At 49.3% G+C, this 14,236-nt stretch overlaps 1 protein-coding gene across 3 annotated transcripts in view; it reads left to right on the top strand.

Annotated features, from left to right (window-relative positions):
- Zbtb16 (zinc finger and BTB domain containing 16) overlaps positions 1–14,236 on the top strand; it is a 179,994-nt gene that overhangs the window by 153,084 nt on the left and 12,674 nt on the right. For all 3 annotated transcript variants that reach the window (XM_046465323.1, XM_046465338.2, XM_046465331.2), the window contains exon 5: positions 14,038–14,208. In XM_046465323.1, coding sequence (XP_046321279.1) covers positions 14,038–14,208 — 171 coding nt within the window. The remainder of the gene's footprint in view (positions 1–14,037; positions 14,209–14,236) is intronic.

Raw genomic sequence — 14,236 nt, 5'->3', positions numbered from 1 at the left:
TTTTCTAGGTACTTCTGAGGAGCCGAGGGGTACAGGTATCTTTAAGCCAGTCTAGACTAGGAATTTGTTTTTATTTTGGTAAATATGTATATAACATAAAGCTGACTATTTTAACAATTTTTAAAAATAAGGTTTAGTGGCATTGAATGCATTCACATTGTCTTGCAGCCATCACTACCATCCATCTCCAGAACTCGATCATCTTGTAAAACTGAAACTGAACACATTTAACCACCTCCCTCCCTCCCCTAGGTGAGGGATGCTTAACTTCTTTGTGCCATGGACTCCTTAGAGCATCTGTTGAGCCTTTGAACCCTTCCTCAGAGTAATGTCTACCAATGCATAAATACATTATAACGGAGACTTGAAATACAGGTATCAAAATTATCTTTAAAAACCATTTGTAGTATCATAATATTCATGATTCTTTGTTATCCTGTTAACTAACAAAAACCAAGCTGTGGTCGAATAACCATCATATTTTTGCAAGACTGGTTTGCATAAATGATACTTTAAGATAACCGCAACATTTCCAATGTGGTATGAAAACGTCTGTGATATCTGTCAGTAGCCAAGGCAATACTGCAACTGGTTTATTGCTTACATTCCCAAATGAAGAAACTGCTGAATTTCAGTTGGAGGTTGGTGAAAATCAAGATGTCACAGTTTCTTCCTCCAAGTTCACCAATGATCTGAATTCTATCCCTGGCCAGCCTGGGGGTGCTAGGGTTGCAGAGACAAGAATCTGCTGCACCATTTTTGCCCCACCCCTGGGTTGGGCAGGGGTGCAGTGCATAGAGTAGGAGCTCGCTGGTGAGTAGCCACGGGAGGGAAAGCTTCCTTGTGCAGGACATCCCAGGAGCTCAGCCAACAGGAAAAGGTGCCCCATTCTCCAGCCGCCAGCCTGCTGTCTGAGGAGGGCGGGGCCAGTGCCCTCTAGAAGTGTGCCTTCTGGCAGCTTCCCCCGCCCCTCCCACCCCCTTGTCCAAAGGCTCCATGCAGAAGGGAGCCATATGGTCCTTTGTAGACACATTTTCCCTAGTACAGTATCTTCCTGGTGTGAATGTGGGGCCTGGCGCCCATGTCAGCTGTCCCTCCCCTCCCCTGCTGCCCCATCCCCCGCAGTCAGAGCAGGGAGTAGCAGGTTGTGGGGGGCAAGCTCATGGAGTTGGGGAGCCCTTTGGGGTCGGGGTGAGAGAGGAGTCTTTCAGAAATTACCCCCCACCCACCCACACACACTCACACAGAAAACTGTTGAAGTGAAGTCAAATGTCTCAAAGTCAGATCCCTTTTTAGTATGAATTTGCTGTGTCTCATTCTGAGCACTAATTCCAATTTAATTGCAAGTGGCCTGAAGCCTCTTCAATAGGAGTAACAAATGGTTTGATTTTGTAAACTTCATCAGACTGCATTTTAAATGCGACACAGTAGCCCAACTCGAATGCCAATGAAGCACTGGAGTAGCTCTCTGTTTACTAATTATCCGTTTTTACTCCAAGCCACGCTGGCTGGCTTGTCTGATTAAATCGGATTTGTGGGATAGAGAACAGCTAGCAGAGTTTTCTCTATAGTAAACGAGATTGAAACTATGGGCCGCCTGGCTGCACACTGTAAATTATATTTCCTTTTAAAGGGGACGTGTCTCTTTTATTTCTCTGTCGTCCCTCCTGCATATTAAACTTTACGGCACAGAAATGGACCCGGCAGCTTCTAGAGGCAGCCTCTTGCCCTCCACCTGGTTGCCCTCTCTCTCCTATACTACCCTTCTTCCTCTCTGAAGAACTGGTAGCTGCAGGCCTTGCCCCCCCATCCCCTCCCCTGGTCCTCCTGCATTCTTTTCTTCCCCTTTATGTTGGGCTTGAGTTTTCATTCTTCCATAATTTTAAAATGTTCCTGGGATGACATGGATTCTTGGAAACTATATTGAGTTAGCTAAAAGAGAGTCCTAGCAACAGGGTTTACAGGGACCCAAAGTGAACTGGGTTTTAGCCTTTATGAGAGACGTGAATATTTGTGGCCTGGGGCTGGGGCAGGTAGGGTCTGGGCATGCATTGGTAAGGATAGTGTAGACAGCAAAAACAGAGAGAGAGAGAGAGAGAGAGAGAGAGAGAGAGAGAATCTCTGAAAAAATAAATGTGTCCTTTTGGTACAATCTGAAATGAAATCCTTTTCTCTGAACAAAGTGCAATTTGGATCACCTAGTGTCTACCTGCAAACAGCACAGCCTTGAGGGCCCTCATGAAGGGGGAGCATTGGCCCCGCCCTCCCAGCTGAAGGCCAGGCTGGGGCAGCTGGTGGGTCCTCTCCTACTGCCTGGCTGCTTCTGGGGTCTGATTGAGAGCTCTTGGGCTCACTTAGTTGTTTCTTCCTCTATCTTTAGGAAAGCAAAGCAATGTCTTCCCCTGTTTTTTCTGCGTATGTACATGTGTGTGCGTGCATGGGCGCACGCACACACACACACACACACACACACACACACACACCATGCACAAAATACATGAAACAATCACAAGGCACCCCAATGAGGTGTAATCAGACAGCGCTTCAACTCTGCCTCTACTGAGACTTTAACTCTGTGAGCTTGACCCTTCCTGCCCTCACTCTTGGTATCTATCTTTGTGCCTGGAGCTTTTTACATTTTAATTTGCTTTTGAATATCCAGCAAAATTAACGGTATACACTTTTCCCTTTCCGGCCATTGTGCGCAGTACAGTGCGGGAAGGCCCCGTAGTGTCTTGATAGCCTGGTTACCGTGGGAATGAATGGCCACCACACTCTCAGGCCCAGAGACCTCCGTTTAATTGTTGACAGTAAAAAGCATTTAAATGATGCTTAATTTGTAATCATCTTCGGTGGGGGAGAACCATTAAAATGTCAGTACAATGAATACATCGCCTCTTTTTTTGTTTTGTTTATTTACATGCAGTGGTTTTTCTTTTCTTTGCCCAATGCTTGTCAGATATTTAAGTGGCTCTGAAACAATGAGTATTCCATTTATTTTGAATTTCTATCTCCCCCCAGCCCCTGTTCCCCTCCCCATTCGATCCTGTCCCTCTGGTCTTTGTCTCTCTCTCTTCTCCTCTGTCCCTTCTCTTCTACCTGGGCCTTCTGCCTCTACCTCACTATCTCTGAAATACATTGGGGTTTCTGGAAATTTTAAATAAGAGCCAGAACAAAGATTTTTTTTTTTGCCCTCAAAAGACCCCACTTCTGGGTCTCAGTTCTTCCCCAGAGTTCTCAGGTGGCTCTGGGGCTCTGGAAATGCTGAAGAGATTGACTCTATAGAAAATGTCTTACATGCTTGAAGAACATAAGAGAGGACAGAGACCTCTGTTGTACAAGAAGCTGGTCTCATCTTGAGGTGGAATCTCTATGCCCTCCACTAAGCTCTGGACACCCTGCTGAGAACCTAAGTGCCCACTGTGTATGGACACTGGCCAAGGAAATGAGACCTAGATTCAGAGTGTAGGATTCTCTGATCCACCCTCTCTGTGGGGTTGCGTGCTGGTCTTTGCTGTCATGCTAGTGCTAGGGCATGGGAGAGAGAGTCCCTGCCCCTCATCCTTACCCCATCAGACCAGCCCAGAAAGGCCCCAGTAATTCTCAGGCCCAGCCCTTCAGAGAGATGCCCTCCACGTGTGAGGCCAATCCTGGGATTAGCTGGTGGTTAGCTGGTGGCCCCTAAAAGAGCAGACCTTGCATTCCTCTCAGTCTGGCTCCTCTGTCTTCCTAGGAACGTGGGTCTCACAGGGTGACTTGGGAAATGTTAGGCCTGGATTGGCACTTAGCAGGTGCTCAGTCAGTATCAGATCCTTTCTGCCTTGTTGTGGCTGTTCCTCTGTCAACCTGAGACAGCGGTGGTCATTGAAGCCTAAGGATGCTCTTTAACTAACAGAAGGCTGTCATGTCAGGTTTGGAAGGAGAAAACACTAAAATGCATCTCAGTGGGAGAAAGGACCGTTCAGAGTGCCAGTACCTTCTTCAATAGGCCTAGAACCTATGGATACTAGAGTCAGGGAAGCCCTTCAAAGATCTTTCACTTCCCTTTTCATTTTTCCAATGAAGAAACTGAGGCCATGAGGGGTCTAGAAACTTAGCCAAGAGTGCACATTGAGCTAGTGCCTGAGCCAGGAGCTGAGGACAGGCCCTGCAGTTAACCACTCCAGTGGGTCCCGTTCTTCCCCTCCAGCATGTAGCCAGGAGTCTGCTGTGAAAGGGCTGATCCTCCTGGCCTGTCCTTTCCCACACCATCCTGACTTCCCATCATGCTTCCAGCACTTCTTTTCCCAGGAGCCCCCAAGACTGAAAGTCCCTAGTTGCTTACAGTCCTCACCCAGCCTTGAAGATGGTAACAGGCCACCCACTAACCTCCACAGCCACGGGCAGAGGGACCAGGACTGAAGCTCAGCCAGGGAGGACTGGCTTAGGAAGGAGCAGACCCTGCCTTGGGTTTACTTGCCACCTACCTACCCCAGATGAGGGTAGTGCAGAGAAACTAAGGAAGATGGCTCTTTTGACTCTCGGGAGAAGAAGTCGGTACACCGCCCACCTGACCCCTGCCACGATCCATCATTCTCCCGGACTGGTCCCATCTCCAAGGCACCTCTCTGCCAGAACAGGCAGTCCCTGAGAAACTTTCGCCTAAGATCCCCCAGGGCTGGGCCTGGCCGGCTGGCTGTGCAAAACCAGGCTAGGTTAGGCTCCCGCAGCCTGCCCTTCTCCTCTCAGGGTTGTTGAAGATGGTCCAATTTTTCAATCGTGGGCCAATTAGTTTCACAAATGGGGGCCCCCGTGGTGCCAGGGCACATTTGTTCCGGGCCTGCACACTGGCCAGGCCCCATTGTCCTGCCTCCCACCCCCGTGTGAGCCCATTGTCTTCGCCCCCAGCGGGTGCTGCTTACCACTGATTTATATGGCAGGCGTCCTGCGGGCTCCAGGCTTCACTGCCACAGCTGGCCGAGGTGCTTAAGGCCTTGGACCCCCTGACCTCTGCCCCAATCCTGCTGTCATTTTGAAAGTTACAGACCAGAGGGCTGCATACCTCTCCGGATTTACTTTCCACCCTAACCCCCCCTACACACACACACACACACACACACACACACATGTCCCTTCTTCCTCCCCTTGCTCTTATGGTAGAAGTCCTGGTTCACTCTGGAATGTCTGGAAGAGTCCTGCAACTGGACTGGGATGTGGAGAGGACTGGGCTGCTGGAGCAGGTGGGAGGTACCAGGAGAGGCAGTGGATGCTGTGGGTACTGCTGCCTCCGTGAATGTGGATCTTAATCCTCAAGTTCATTAGTTCAGTGTCCATTGCAAAGTGGGGAGGAATGGAGGGGTCTGTACCTACCAGTTTGGCACTACCAAGGAACCAGGGCTTGATTTAGTTTTTTCTTAACAGCTTCTCTGCTAGGGGTCATCCTAAAAAGATGGTCTTTGAGGTAGACCGAAGGTGAACGTGATTGTTTAGCCCAACAGCAAAGTGCAGATCTTGCCCTGTTGTAACCCCTTTATGCTCTCTCTTGCAAACCAAACTTCCCTCCTTCTTTTTTATCTTTACCTCTTTTTCTTTTTTCCCCTGACCCCTCTTCTTTACCTCCCCCCCTCCCCAATTCCATCCCCTCTTCGGCTCGTTTGTTGGAGTGATTGACAAAATTAGTAAATCCATTCATGTTACTTTTATTGTGCAGGTCTCAATAAATCCCGCGTGTCCGGGGCGCACCTTAATGAGCTAGTGAGCTGACAAATTTGTTTACTGTAGCTGGAGGTGCAGAGTAATGAAATGCGCTTGTGTCTGGGCTCACTGCTAAACAAATACACGGTTTCCGGAGCCGACTCTGCTAGCTGCTGCCGCCTGAGGAGGCAGCCACATTCCCCAAGAGACTAAAAGAGAGAGAGAGAGAGAGAGAGAGAGAGAGAGAGAGAGAGAGAGAGAGTGTGTGTGTGTTGAAAAATGCAGTCATTCACCCATCCATTGCTTAGTTTTAAAACAAATTTGAATCAGCTGCTCAGACTCCTACCCTTTTTTGCTATCCATTGGGGATTCTTTTGCTCCCTTGCCTGATGAGCTAAATCCATAATGTTCCCCTTTTTCCTTGGGGAAATGGAAGGTTATAGAGATGTGCAGATGCCTTCCAAGGGTCTAAAAAAGAAAGGAAAAAGAAGGGAGGGCTGGACAGGAGGACCGAAGATAGATACAACTGAGCTTGATGAGAAGGCTAGATGCTGAAGTTTTGGCTCCTGGCTTAGTTCGGGAAGATCTCTGACTGAATGCCTCAAGCATAGGTGACTGTAGGAGACAAACAACCAAGCATGTGCATGAAGCTGATTTAGTTTGAGGCAAGCCTTCCATGTCATTTTCTCAGGCTGTTCCACCTCTACTGGGAGAGCTGACATAGGCAGTACCAGGAATGGAGGGACTTAGCTCCCACTGGCCAGCAGCTGACATATCCTTCAGTTGGGCATCCTGGGTACTTGTAGCCCATCTAGGAAGGCAGAGAGTTCAGGAGCTTATCCCGCATGATCCAGCCACTTATGCCCCAAAGGAAAACCAAAGGGAACTAAAGAGGAGGCTCTTGGTCCTTTCTCCAGGAGATCTCTTGAAGAGGAGTCAAGCCCTAAATGATGGCACAGGGGAAGTCAAAAGGGAGGAGCCGCTGCAGATGTCATGGGCTGTGTTTTTGTTTCCCTTCCCTCTGCTCCCCCTCAGCCTTCTCCATCCTCTTAAAATGCAGACAGAGCCTCCCTGCCTTTGGTGTGAGTCAGCCTTTGCTGCCTGCCTCTGTCTCTCTTGCACTGTGGACGAAGCGGCTCTGCCACCTTCTTCAACAGCAACCTGGAGGCAAAGGGAGGAAAGAGATGGGGGAGGAAAGGGAAAGGTGGCCGTTGAAGTGATGCTTTGGTGTGTGCTCATGAGGACTGTCCATGGCTCCATGGCTGCATGGCTGGAGATGGTGTCTTAGGAAAGAGTAACTCGGGGGCGGGGGGCAGGGGGTCAGAAGGAGCAGAAAGGCATGTCTGAAGGATTGGGAAGTGGGAAATGTTTCCTGCTTAAATCAAGGTTTTCACAGCCCCCAAATTCGATATTTTCCTTCTGTGGGAGAAGCAGCTGCTCAGGGTGACAGCAGAGGCAGCTCTTCCTTGTTGGGTGGACTGAGAAGCCCATCTGTGGCTCATGGGCATGCACACACACAGGCATGCACACACCCCCTGACACATGTACACATAGCAACCCCCAGCCTGCTTGCCCAAAAAAGCTGGTGTATATTTAGATCCCTCTGCTCCTTTGATTAAGAAACTGTTATAGTGGGAGATAATAAGAGCCTTGCTCCAAGAAGGTGTAGCACCTGAGCATCTTCTCCAGCTGTGTGCCCCTCTGATCCCGTTCCTTCCTTTCTATTAAAGAGATAATTGGTATGGAAAAGGCACAGGTGTAAACACAAGGGGTTTTGTGTCTCATGATTTCAGACCCTGTCATCACCTGGGTGAAATAAATACACTAGATCTGTGTCACACACTCCTGCCTCCTGTTCCAACCTGGCCTGGCTTTCTCCCCCCCCCCTTTTTTTTTTTTTTTGCTAAAATTAAACTTGCTTTAAATTGTGAGTTGGTGAGTCGTACATGCCCTGCACCCCACACTGGCTGTGCTGCCCTGGGAGGTCAATTATGGGTCCCTTTCTAGGATAGAATTGATGGAAATGGATCCCAGAAATTTGCATAGACCCTGCCCACATTACCTAGAACCACATTTCCAAGTTTGCCCTTGCCACGCCCATTTTCTCTTCCTAGTTCCCTTTGGGCAAGTATCCCAGGAGTGCAGCTAGGACTGAACCCCATTCATTCTCCAGAAGAGTAAAGGAAATGTGCTGATTCCTTGATCTGATAAATCGATTCCTTGGGAAAAAGACTGATCTTTTGTATTTGATTTACATTCAAATTTACAGATTGATAGAAGACAATATACTTGTAGGAATTTTGTGCTCAACAACATTTATCAGTTGTCTCATAGCAGCCCTATGAAGTTAGTGTTGGCAACCACAAGTGCACTATGAATTCTCCTCCCTCATAAAGAAACTGAGGTCAAGGACTTGTTACTCAGCTTCTGTTGCTGTAACAAACACCTAAGATAATCAACTTGTGGAGAGCTCAGGTTTATTTTTAAGGTCCTCAGTTTTGGAGGTTCCAGTCCATGATCCATTGATCCGTGATCAATCTGTTGTTTGGGGCCTGTGGCAAGGCAGCCCATCATGGTGGGGAGCATGTGGTGGAGCAAAGCTGCTCACCTCATGGATGGGAAGTGAAAGAAGAGGAGGAGAGGTTCCACTATTCCTTTCAAGGGCACACTCCCAGTGACCTAACTTCTCCCACAAGGCCTCACCTCTTAAAGTTTTCCATCATCTCCCAATAGTGCCAAGGTGTGGACCAAGCCCTAGACACATGGGCCTTTGGGTCAGAGGACAGTCCAGACCCAAACTCCTGCAAGGACAATAGCTACTCATCCTAGGATCACAAAGCCAAAGACAACTTCTGACCTCTGGGCCAGAAGTTGGGTCTTGGGACTGTTTCATTGACTGATGTGGTGAGGCTGGTCTATGGTCTATTCTTGGCTTGTGAACAACAGAGTTCAGACACAGTGTAGGTTCTGACTGGGTTACCAGACAGATGTGAGAGACCCCAGTGAGATCAGCTGCTTGTGTGTCACTTGGTGTTACTAATTTCTAAGGAGAGTCTTGTTGGAAGCTCCCAGTAGTGGCCTCCTTTGTGGACTTGGTCTGAGGTCTCCCCAGCCTAAACTGTCTGTTTTTGTACCATGACTCTCCCATATTCTCCTCCATCCTTTGCAGTTGGCCCACAACCCCTTTTATATTCTTCAATGCAGTGTGCAGTTATTGAGGGCCTGCTCTGCATCAGGCCCTGTGCTGCACACTGAGGGATATCAAGATGACTAGAACAGAACAGTTCATACTTTGGAGGCTTACAATCTCCCAGGCAGAGCTGAATGTCAAAAAACAAATGCAATCGTTTTATGTGTTGTAACAGTGAGAACTGAGAAGATGATGAGTCCTTGGCATTGAGTTATAAGTGGTATAACACATCCCAGATGCCTTGCTAGGGTCAGCTTCCTGAAAGAAGCAACCTACAGTCCATAAAACACCTTAGGCTTGTGTATTGTTCAGGGCTGCCATGATTCGTGATACAGGTTGTTCGCTGTACAAGGGTGCCTGACCGATGAGGGAAAAATAGAGACTGAAATCCAGCTCTCTCATGGAAGGCCCAAAATAAGGCTGTACATCTGCCCAGAGGAAGAGACAAGATTTTCTAATTCAGACAAAATCATCATTTGGACTGGCTTTAGCTCCGCAACCACTTTATAGTTATAAAGCTTTTTCACATGAGTATCTCATTTGATATTCTTAGCAGCCACAAGCAATATGGCAAATGATGGCACACCCAGATTTAGGGAAATCGAGAGACTTCTCAGAGTCATAAAGCAGGTAAAGTGGTAGAGCCAGCATCTCGTTTTCATTTTTCTCCCTGTGTCTTGCTGACCTAGGATTTCAGAGGGCAGTCTCCTCCAGTGAGGGCTGTTCCCTCCCCAGCAGGACCAGCAGTGATGTCTCTGTGCAGGGAAGGGCGGAACTCGGGCGGTGAAGGCAGCAGAGTGTTCTAACGCTGCCGGCCCCCTTGCCCCGCTGCACATCTCGCGGCAGCTAATGAATTGCTAATACAATTTTCTAGATAATTTTATTTCCAAAGCCCCACATTTTAATGTGTTTCCAAAAGCTAGCATTTATTTGCTTAATCTCCCAGTGTAATAGAATCTGCCCTGACTCATCATACATGCGAACAGTCAGCTAGGCAGAAACGACAGCAAATTGTTTAATAACTCAAATCTAGTCGCTAGATTTTTAACTTGCATGCACCACAAGCTTCTCTTGTGTCTCATCCACTTCTTCCCCCACCCGCCTTTTCTGCTTTCCTTTTTAAAAAAAAAAAAAATACTTCTCCATCAGCATGACTGCTGGGCTCCAAGCAGAAGAATAGGGAAAGTGGGTATAGGCCTCAGAGCCCCCTGTCTTCCCCTGTGAGCCTTGGCTGGGGGATACATGTCCAAGGAGAGCCCTTGTGCCCTGCAGGATATCCCAGGCATGGCAGAGAGACAATTGGAAGGACAGCGTAGCATTTCCTTTCTAGAAGATGATCACTTAACTTTAAACCTGTTGACAGGTGCAGAGCAGGCTACCTGCGCCTTCCTGACATAAGCCCAGGGCCAGGTCCTGTTGTGTCACCTTCCTGGGATTTCATTTCTCCAGGCCCTTCCTGACCTCAAAGCCCCTGTCCTCCTCTGGGCCCCACCCTCCTCTAGCAGTAGCACAGGAGCCACCAGCTCTCTCCCTGCTTCCAGCCACTTGCCACTGCTGTTTGTCCCTGGGATGCTCGCAGAAGCACTGCCCTATGATATAAGCTGTGACGTGCTGGTGTCCCGTAGTCATTTTCAGCTGCTGTAACAAATTGCTAAAGACTGGGTGAAGAATAAAAACAGAAATTAATTTCTCAGAGTCCTAAGAGGGTATGGGCAGTCAGATCAGGACGCCAGATGGCCAGGTTTCAGGTGAGGTTTGTCTTCCGGGTTGCAGACTGCTGACTTCTCACTGTGACCTCATGCGGTGGAAGGGGCTAGCTGACTTTCAGAGGTTCTTTTTAAAAAGGCATTCATCCCATTCACAAGGATCATCTAACATGATCTAACATCTCCCGAAGGCCCCACCACCTAATTACAGCACCACGAGGGTTAGGATTTTAACATACGCATTGGGGGACACAAACATGCAGATCGTAGCAACCCCCAGTCCTTCCATGGCTGAGCATCGCCTGTGGAATGACATCTAGACTGTTCCACTTGATATCTGTGGTCCTCTGGGATCTGACTTCCAGTTTCTCCTGGCTTGTCTCCATCTCTGACCTGTCCTCGATGAGACCTACTCTGAAATTTGCTTGTGGTACACGTGTCCCACTGCCTAGTCCTTGGCTTCTCATTTCTCTCCATTCTCCAAGCTTGACTCAAAATCTTCTTTGAAGCTTTCTTGGAGTCACCGGTCCTATTTCTGTCTGGATGGCTGTTGACCCACCAGTGTCCTCCACTTCCCCTGGTCTGGGCCCTATTTCTCTGCTCCATGTCATCCTTGCCCTGGGTACCTAGCATGGTGCCTATACTTGGCCATGGGTCAGTGAAAAAGCTAAATGGAAGTGAAATTGTTTTCAGGCCATCATGAGAGCTAAGGACTACAGAGAGGGGCAGCTTCAAGGGGCTTTGGGGAGAGCAAGGGCAGAGTACACAGGATTCTCAGACTGTCCTTCTGGGTGGTCCCAGCCCTCAGAGTGCCTCTACCTCTATCTTTATAGACTCAGAGAGTCCTGCTGGTGGTGACATTCATGCTCCCTCTGACTTCATGCTGGGGACCACAGAGGAGGCCTACAGAGGAGGCCTACAGAGGGGCCTTGGCTCCTTAAAGGGTATGGCTTGCTCAGGAAGCCTGTTTCCTCTTGCTGGTTTAAGGCAGCTGTTTGAGCACCTGGCTTAATCAGGGCTTTCTGTGTGGTGAAGGTCAGGGGAGAAGAGGGTGCTGGTGCTGGGAGCCCTCAGGTTGGAGCAGCAGAAGATGCTGTGTCGCAGAACATGCTGCAAGTGGACTCCAACCCTGTGCATACTGACCAGTCTGGATGGGACACTAAGGGACTCACTGTCGGGTCTTGGCACTGCGGCTGTCCTAGCAAATCACTTCCTCCCAAATGTCTCCCTCCGTCAAGTGGAGCTGAGCACCTCAATCCATACCTCCGGGGGATCTTGCTGGCTCCTGGGGCCTTTAGGGTCAGAAGGCTTCAGAGAGCTGTGCCTGTGACCAGCTTCCTGTCCACTCTTTCTGGCCCGGTTTCTCCAGCCATGGCTGGAGTGCCCCTGGATGTGTTGGTGCTATTGTCAGTACTGTGCCTCTTCAGGGGAGGCCCACACAGGCAGGTGACCATCCCAGAGGTAAAACTGGCCCAGGCCCATGGTTTCTAAAATCAAACAGACCAAGGTATCCCTAAATCTCAGCTGTACTTCTTTCTCTCTGTGTGACTTTAGGAAAGTTACTTAATCCCTCAGTTTTCCCACTTATAAAAATGGGGATAAGAGTACCTGCCTTGTAGAGATGCAAATTTTAAATGAGATGACTACACACCTGGCACAATGCCTATATTAGTTCCCCTTCCCTTCTATTTTTCAGGGAACCAGTAGCAAAATCAAGTGCTCACTTGGTTAGGCCTTCCTGGTGGGCTTTCCTGACCACTGGTGGGAGGGAGCAGGGCTACAGTGCCCAGACTTCACTGTCTGCAGAGGGAAGGGCCCAGCAGTAGGGCAAGGGGGAGAGGAGTGGAAGGTGTGAGAGCCGGGCCCTGCCTCCCCCCAGCCCACCCCCAACCCAGCCAAGAATGGACCTGGGGTGCAAGAACCAGACCTCTCACTTTCTGTCTCCATTGCTAGGCTGGGAAGGCAGCAAGGTTCTTCGTGTCACCTGTTTTTTTTGTTTTCACCCCTCCTTGCCTCTGGAAGCTCTGTGACTCCACAACTTCAGCAGCTGAAGCTCTGGACTTCCCTGCACTTGAGACTGGGTTGACAGGCACCAGTCCCAATGGCCTCTCCTGCTTGTGACCCTCACACAGGGGATGGTGTTGTGGCTCTGGGCATAGGTGATGTCCCTTAGATACCAGCAGAGAGGAATGAGCAGGTGGGCTTGCAGGGGACTGACACACTTGGGGAAATGGAATCCAAAATGGTGGGCAGTGAGGTGCCAGGTGGGACTCAGACACATGGTCCAACACTTCTTCATGTGGTCCTGTAGCCAGAAAGGCCATGGCTCCAGAGCAGCATCAGGAAGGAGTTGATAACAGAAAATGGCTGCCTGTCTCTGGGGTAGCCTGGGGTCCCTGTGCTGCTGGATCAGCATAGAGAATGACAGGACAGAACTGATGAAGATCTTATGTCACCCATTAGCTTAAAATCCTTTGACAGTAAACCTAAAGCTCTTGACGTGGTGTGCAGGAATCCTCATAACCCTGCCTTTTTCTTTAGCCTCCTTCTGACACTGCCTGCCTTCCTGCTGCACTTCTGTCTGATCCTCTGATCCTCCAAAGTGCTGGGATTCTTTCCAACCCTGAGTATTCATAGAGACTATCCCATCCCTGAGGAATGTCCTCCCCCTTCACCCAGTGGGGTAGATGGCCAAGTGATTGGAGCAGGGGCTTTGTATGCACTTCCATTGCTAAATCCTCAGTGCCACAAAGAGCGGAATACTCGTGGAAAGTATCACGATAATATTTGTTGAAGGAATGGATTCTCAAGATGTGCGCTCTAGTGAATGGAGGAGTGGTTACAAGGACTGGGTTTGTAGCTAGTCTCAGGAAAGGATTCAGATCCAGGCTTCTGGGTATGCATCCCAGAGGTACTGTGGCTTATGAGCTCTATGGACAAGTTTTTTAAGGTATTCATTTTCTCTGTGCCTCAGTTTCCTCAGTTGAAGATGAAGATAGTAGAGACGGCTTTTTGGAGTTGTGGTTTTGAATTATTTACATTGGAACAGTGACTGGCCTATGTGAACTTCAATGTTATTGTCCTCACAGAGCCCACCCTTACTCCCCACTGCTGCCCCAAATCCCACAAGGTCCTCTGACACATGTCCTTAGTAGTCTGCCTCCTTCTGCATAGCGCTGGACACACTTGGAGATTTATACTTGCTGTTGCCATGTATGTGACTAATGGCTCTTTCTCCAACTAGTCTTCAGGTGCCGTCAGGGAAGGACACCTGTTGATTTTGTCCACTGGATCATACCTGGGGTGCTCCATCAACATTGCGTGGCCTGGGCTGCACCTGGACTTGACCTTGAGCCTGGGGGGTTGGGAGCTGGCCCTGAAGCTGGCTCCTGCTGTAGCCTGGATGGGTGAAGAATTGGCCTCGTGTTTCCAGCCTCCTGAGGCTCTCCCCTCTGCTGTCTCCTGCAGGCACGGACATGGCCGTCTTCTGTCTGCTGTGTGGGAAACGATTCCAGGCACAGAGTGCGCTCCAGCAGCACATGGAGGTCCACGCGGGTGTGCGCAGCTATATCTGCAGTGAGTGCAACCGCACCTTCCCCAGCCACACCGCCCTCAAACGCCACCTGCGCTCACACACAGGTAGGCCACTCCAGATGGTTGGGTAGAT

The sequence above is a fragment of the Marmota monax genome, unplaced genomic scaffold (assembly GCF_021218885.2).
Source record: "Marmota monax isolate L192 unplaced genomic scaffold, Marmota_monax_Labrador192_F-V1.1 WCK01_AAM20220418_F8-fsc00045, whole genome shotgun sequence".
Classification (NCBI taxonomy): Eukaryota; Metazoa; Chordata; class Mammalia; order Rodentia; family Sciuridae; genus Marmota; species Marmota monax.
This window is presented reverse-complemented; position numbering and strand designations above follow the sequence as displayed.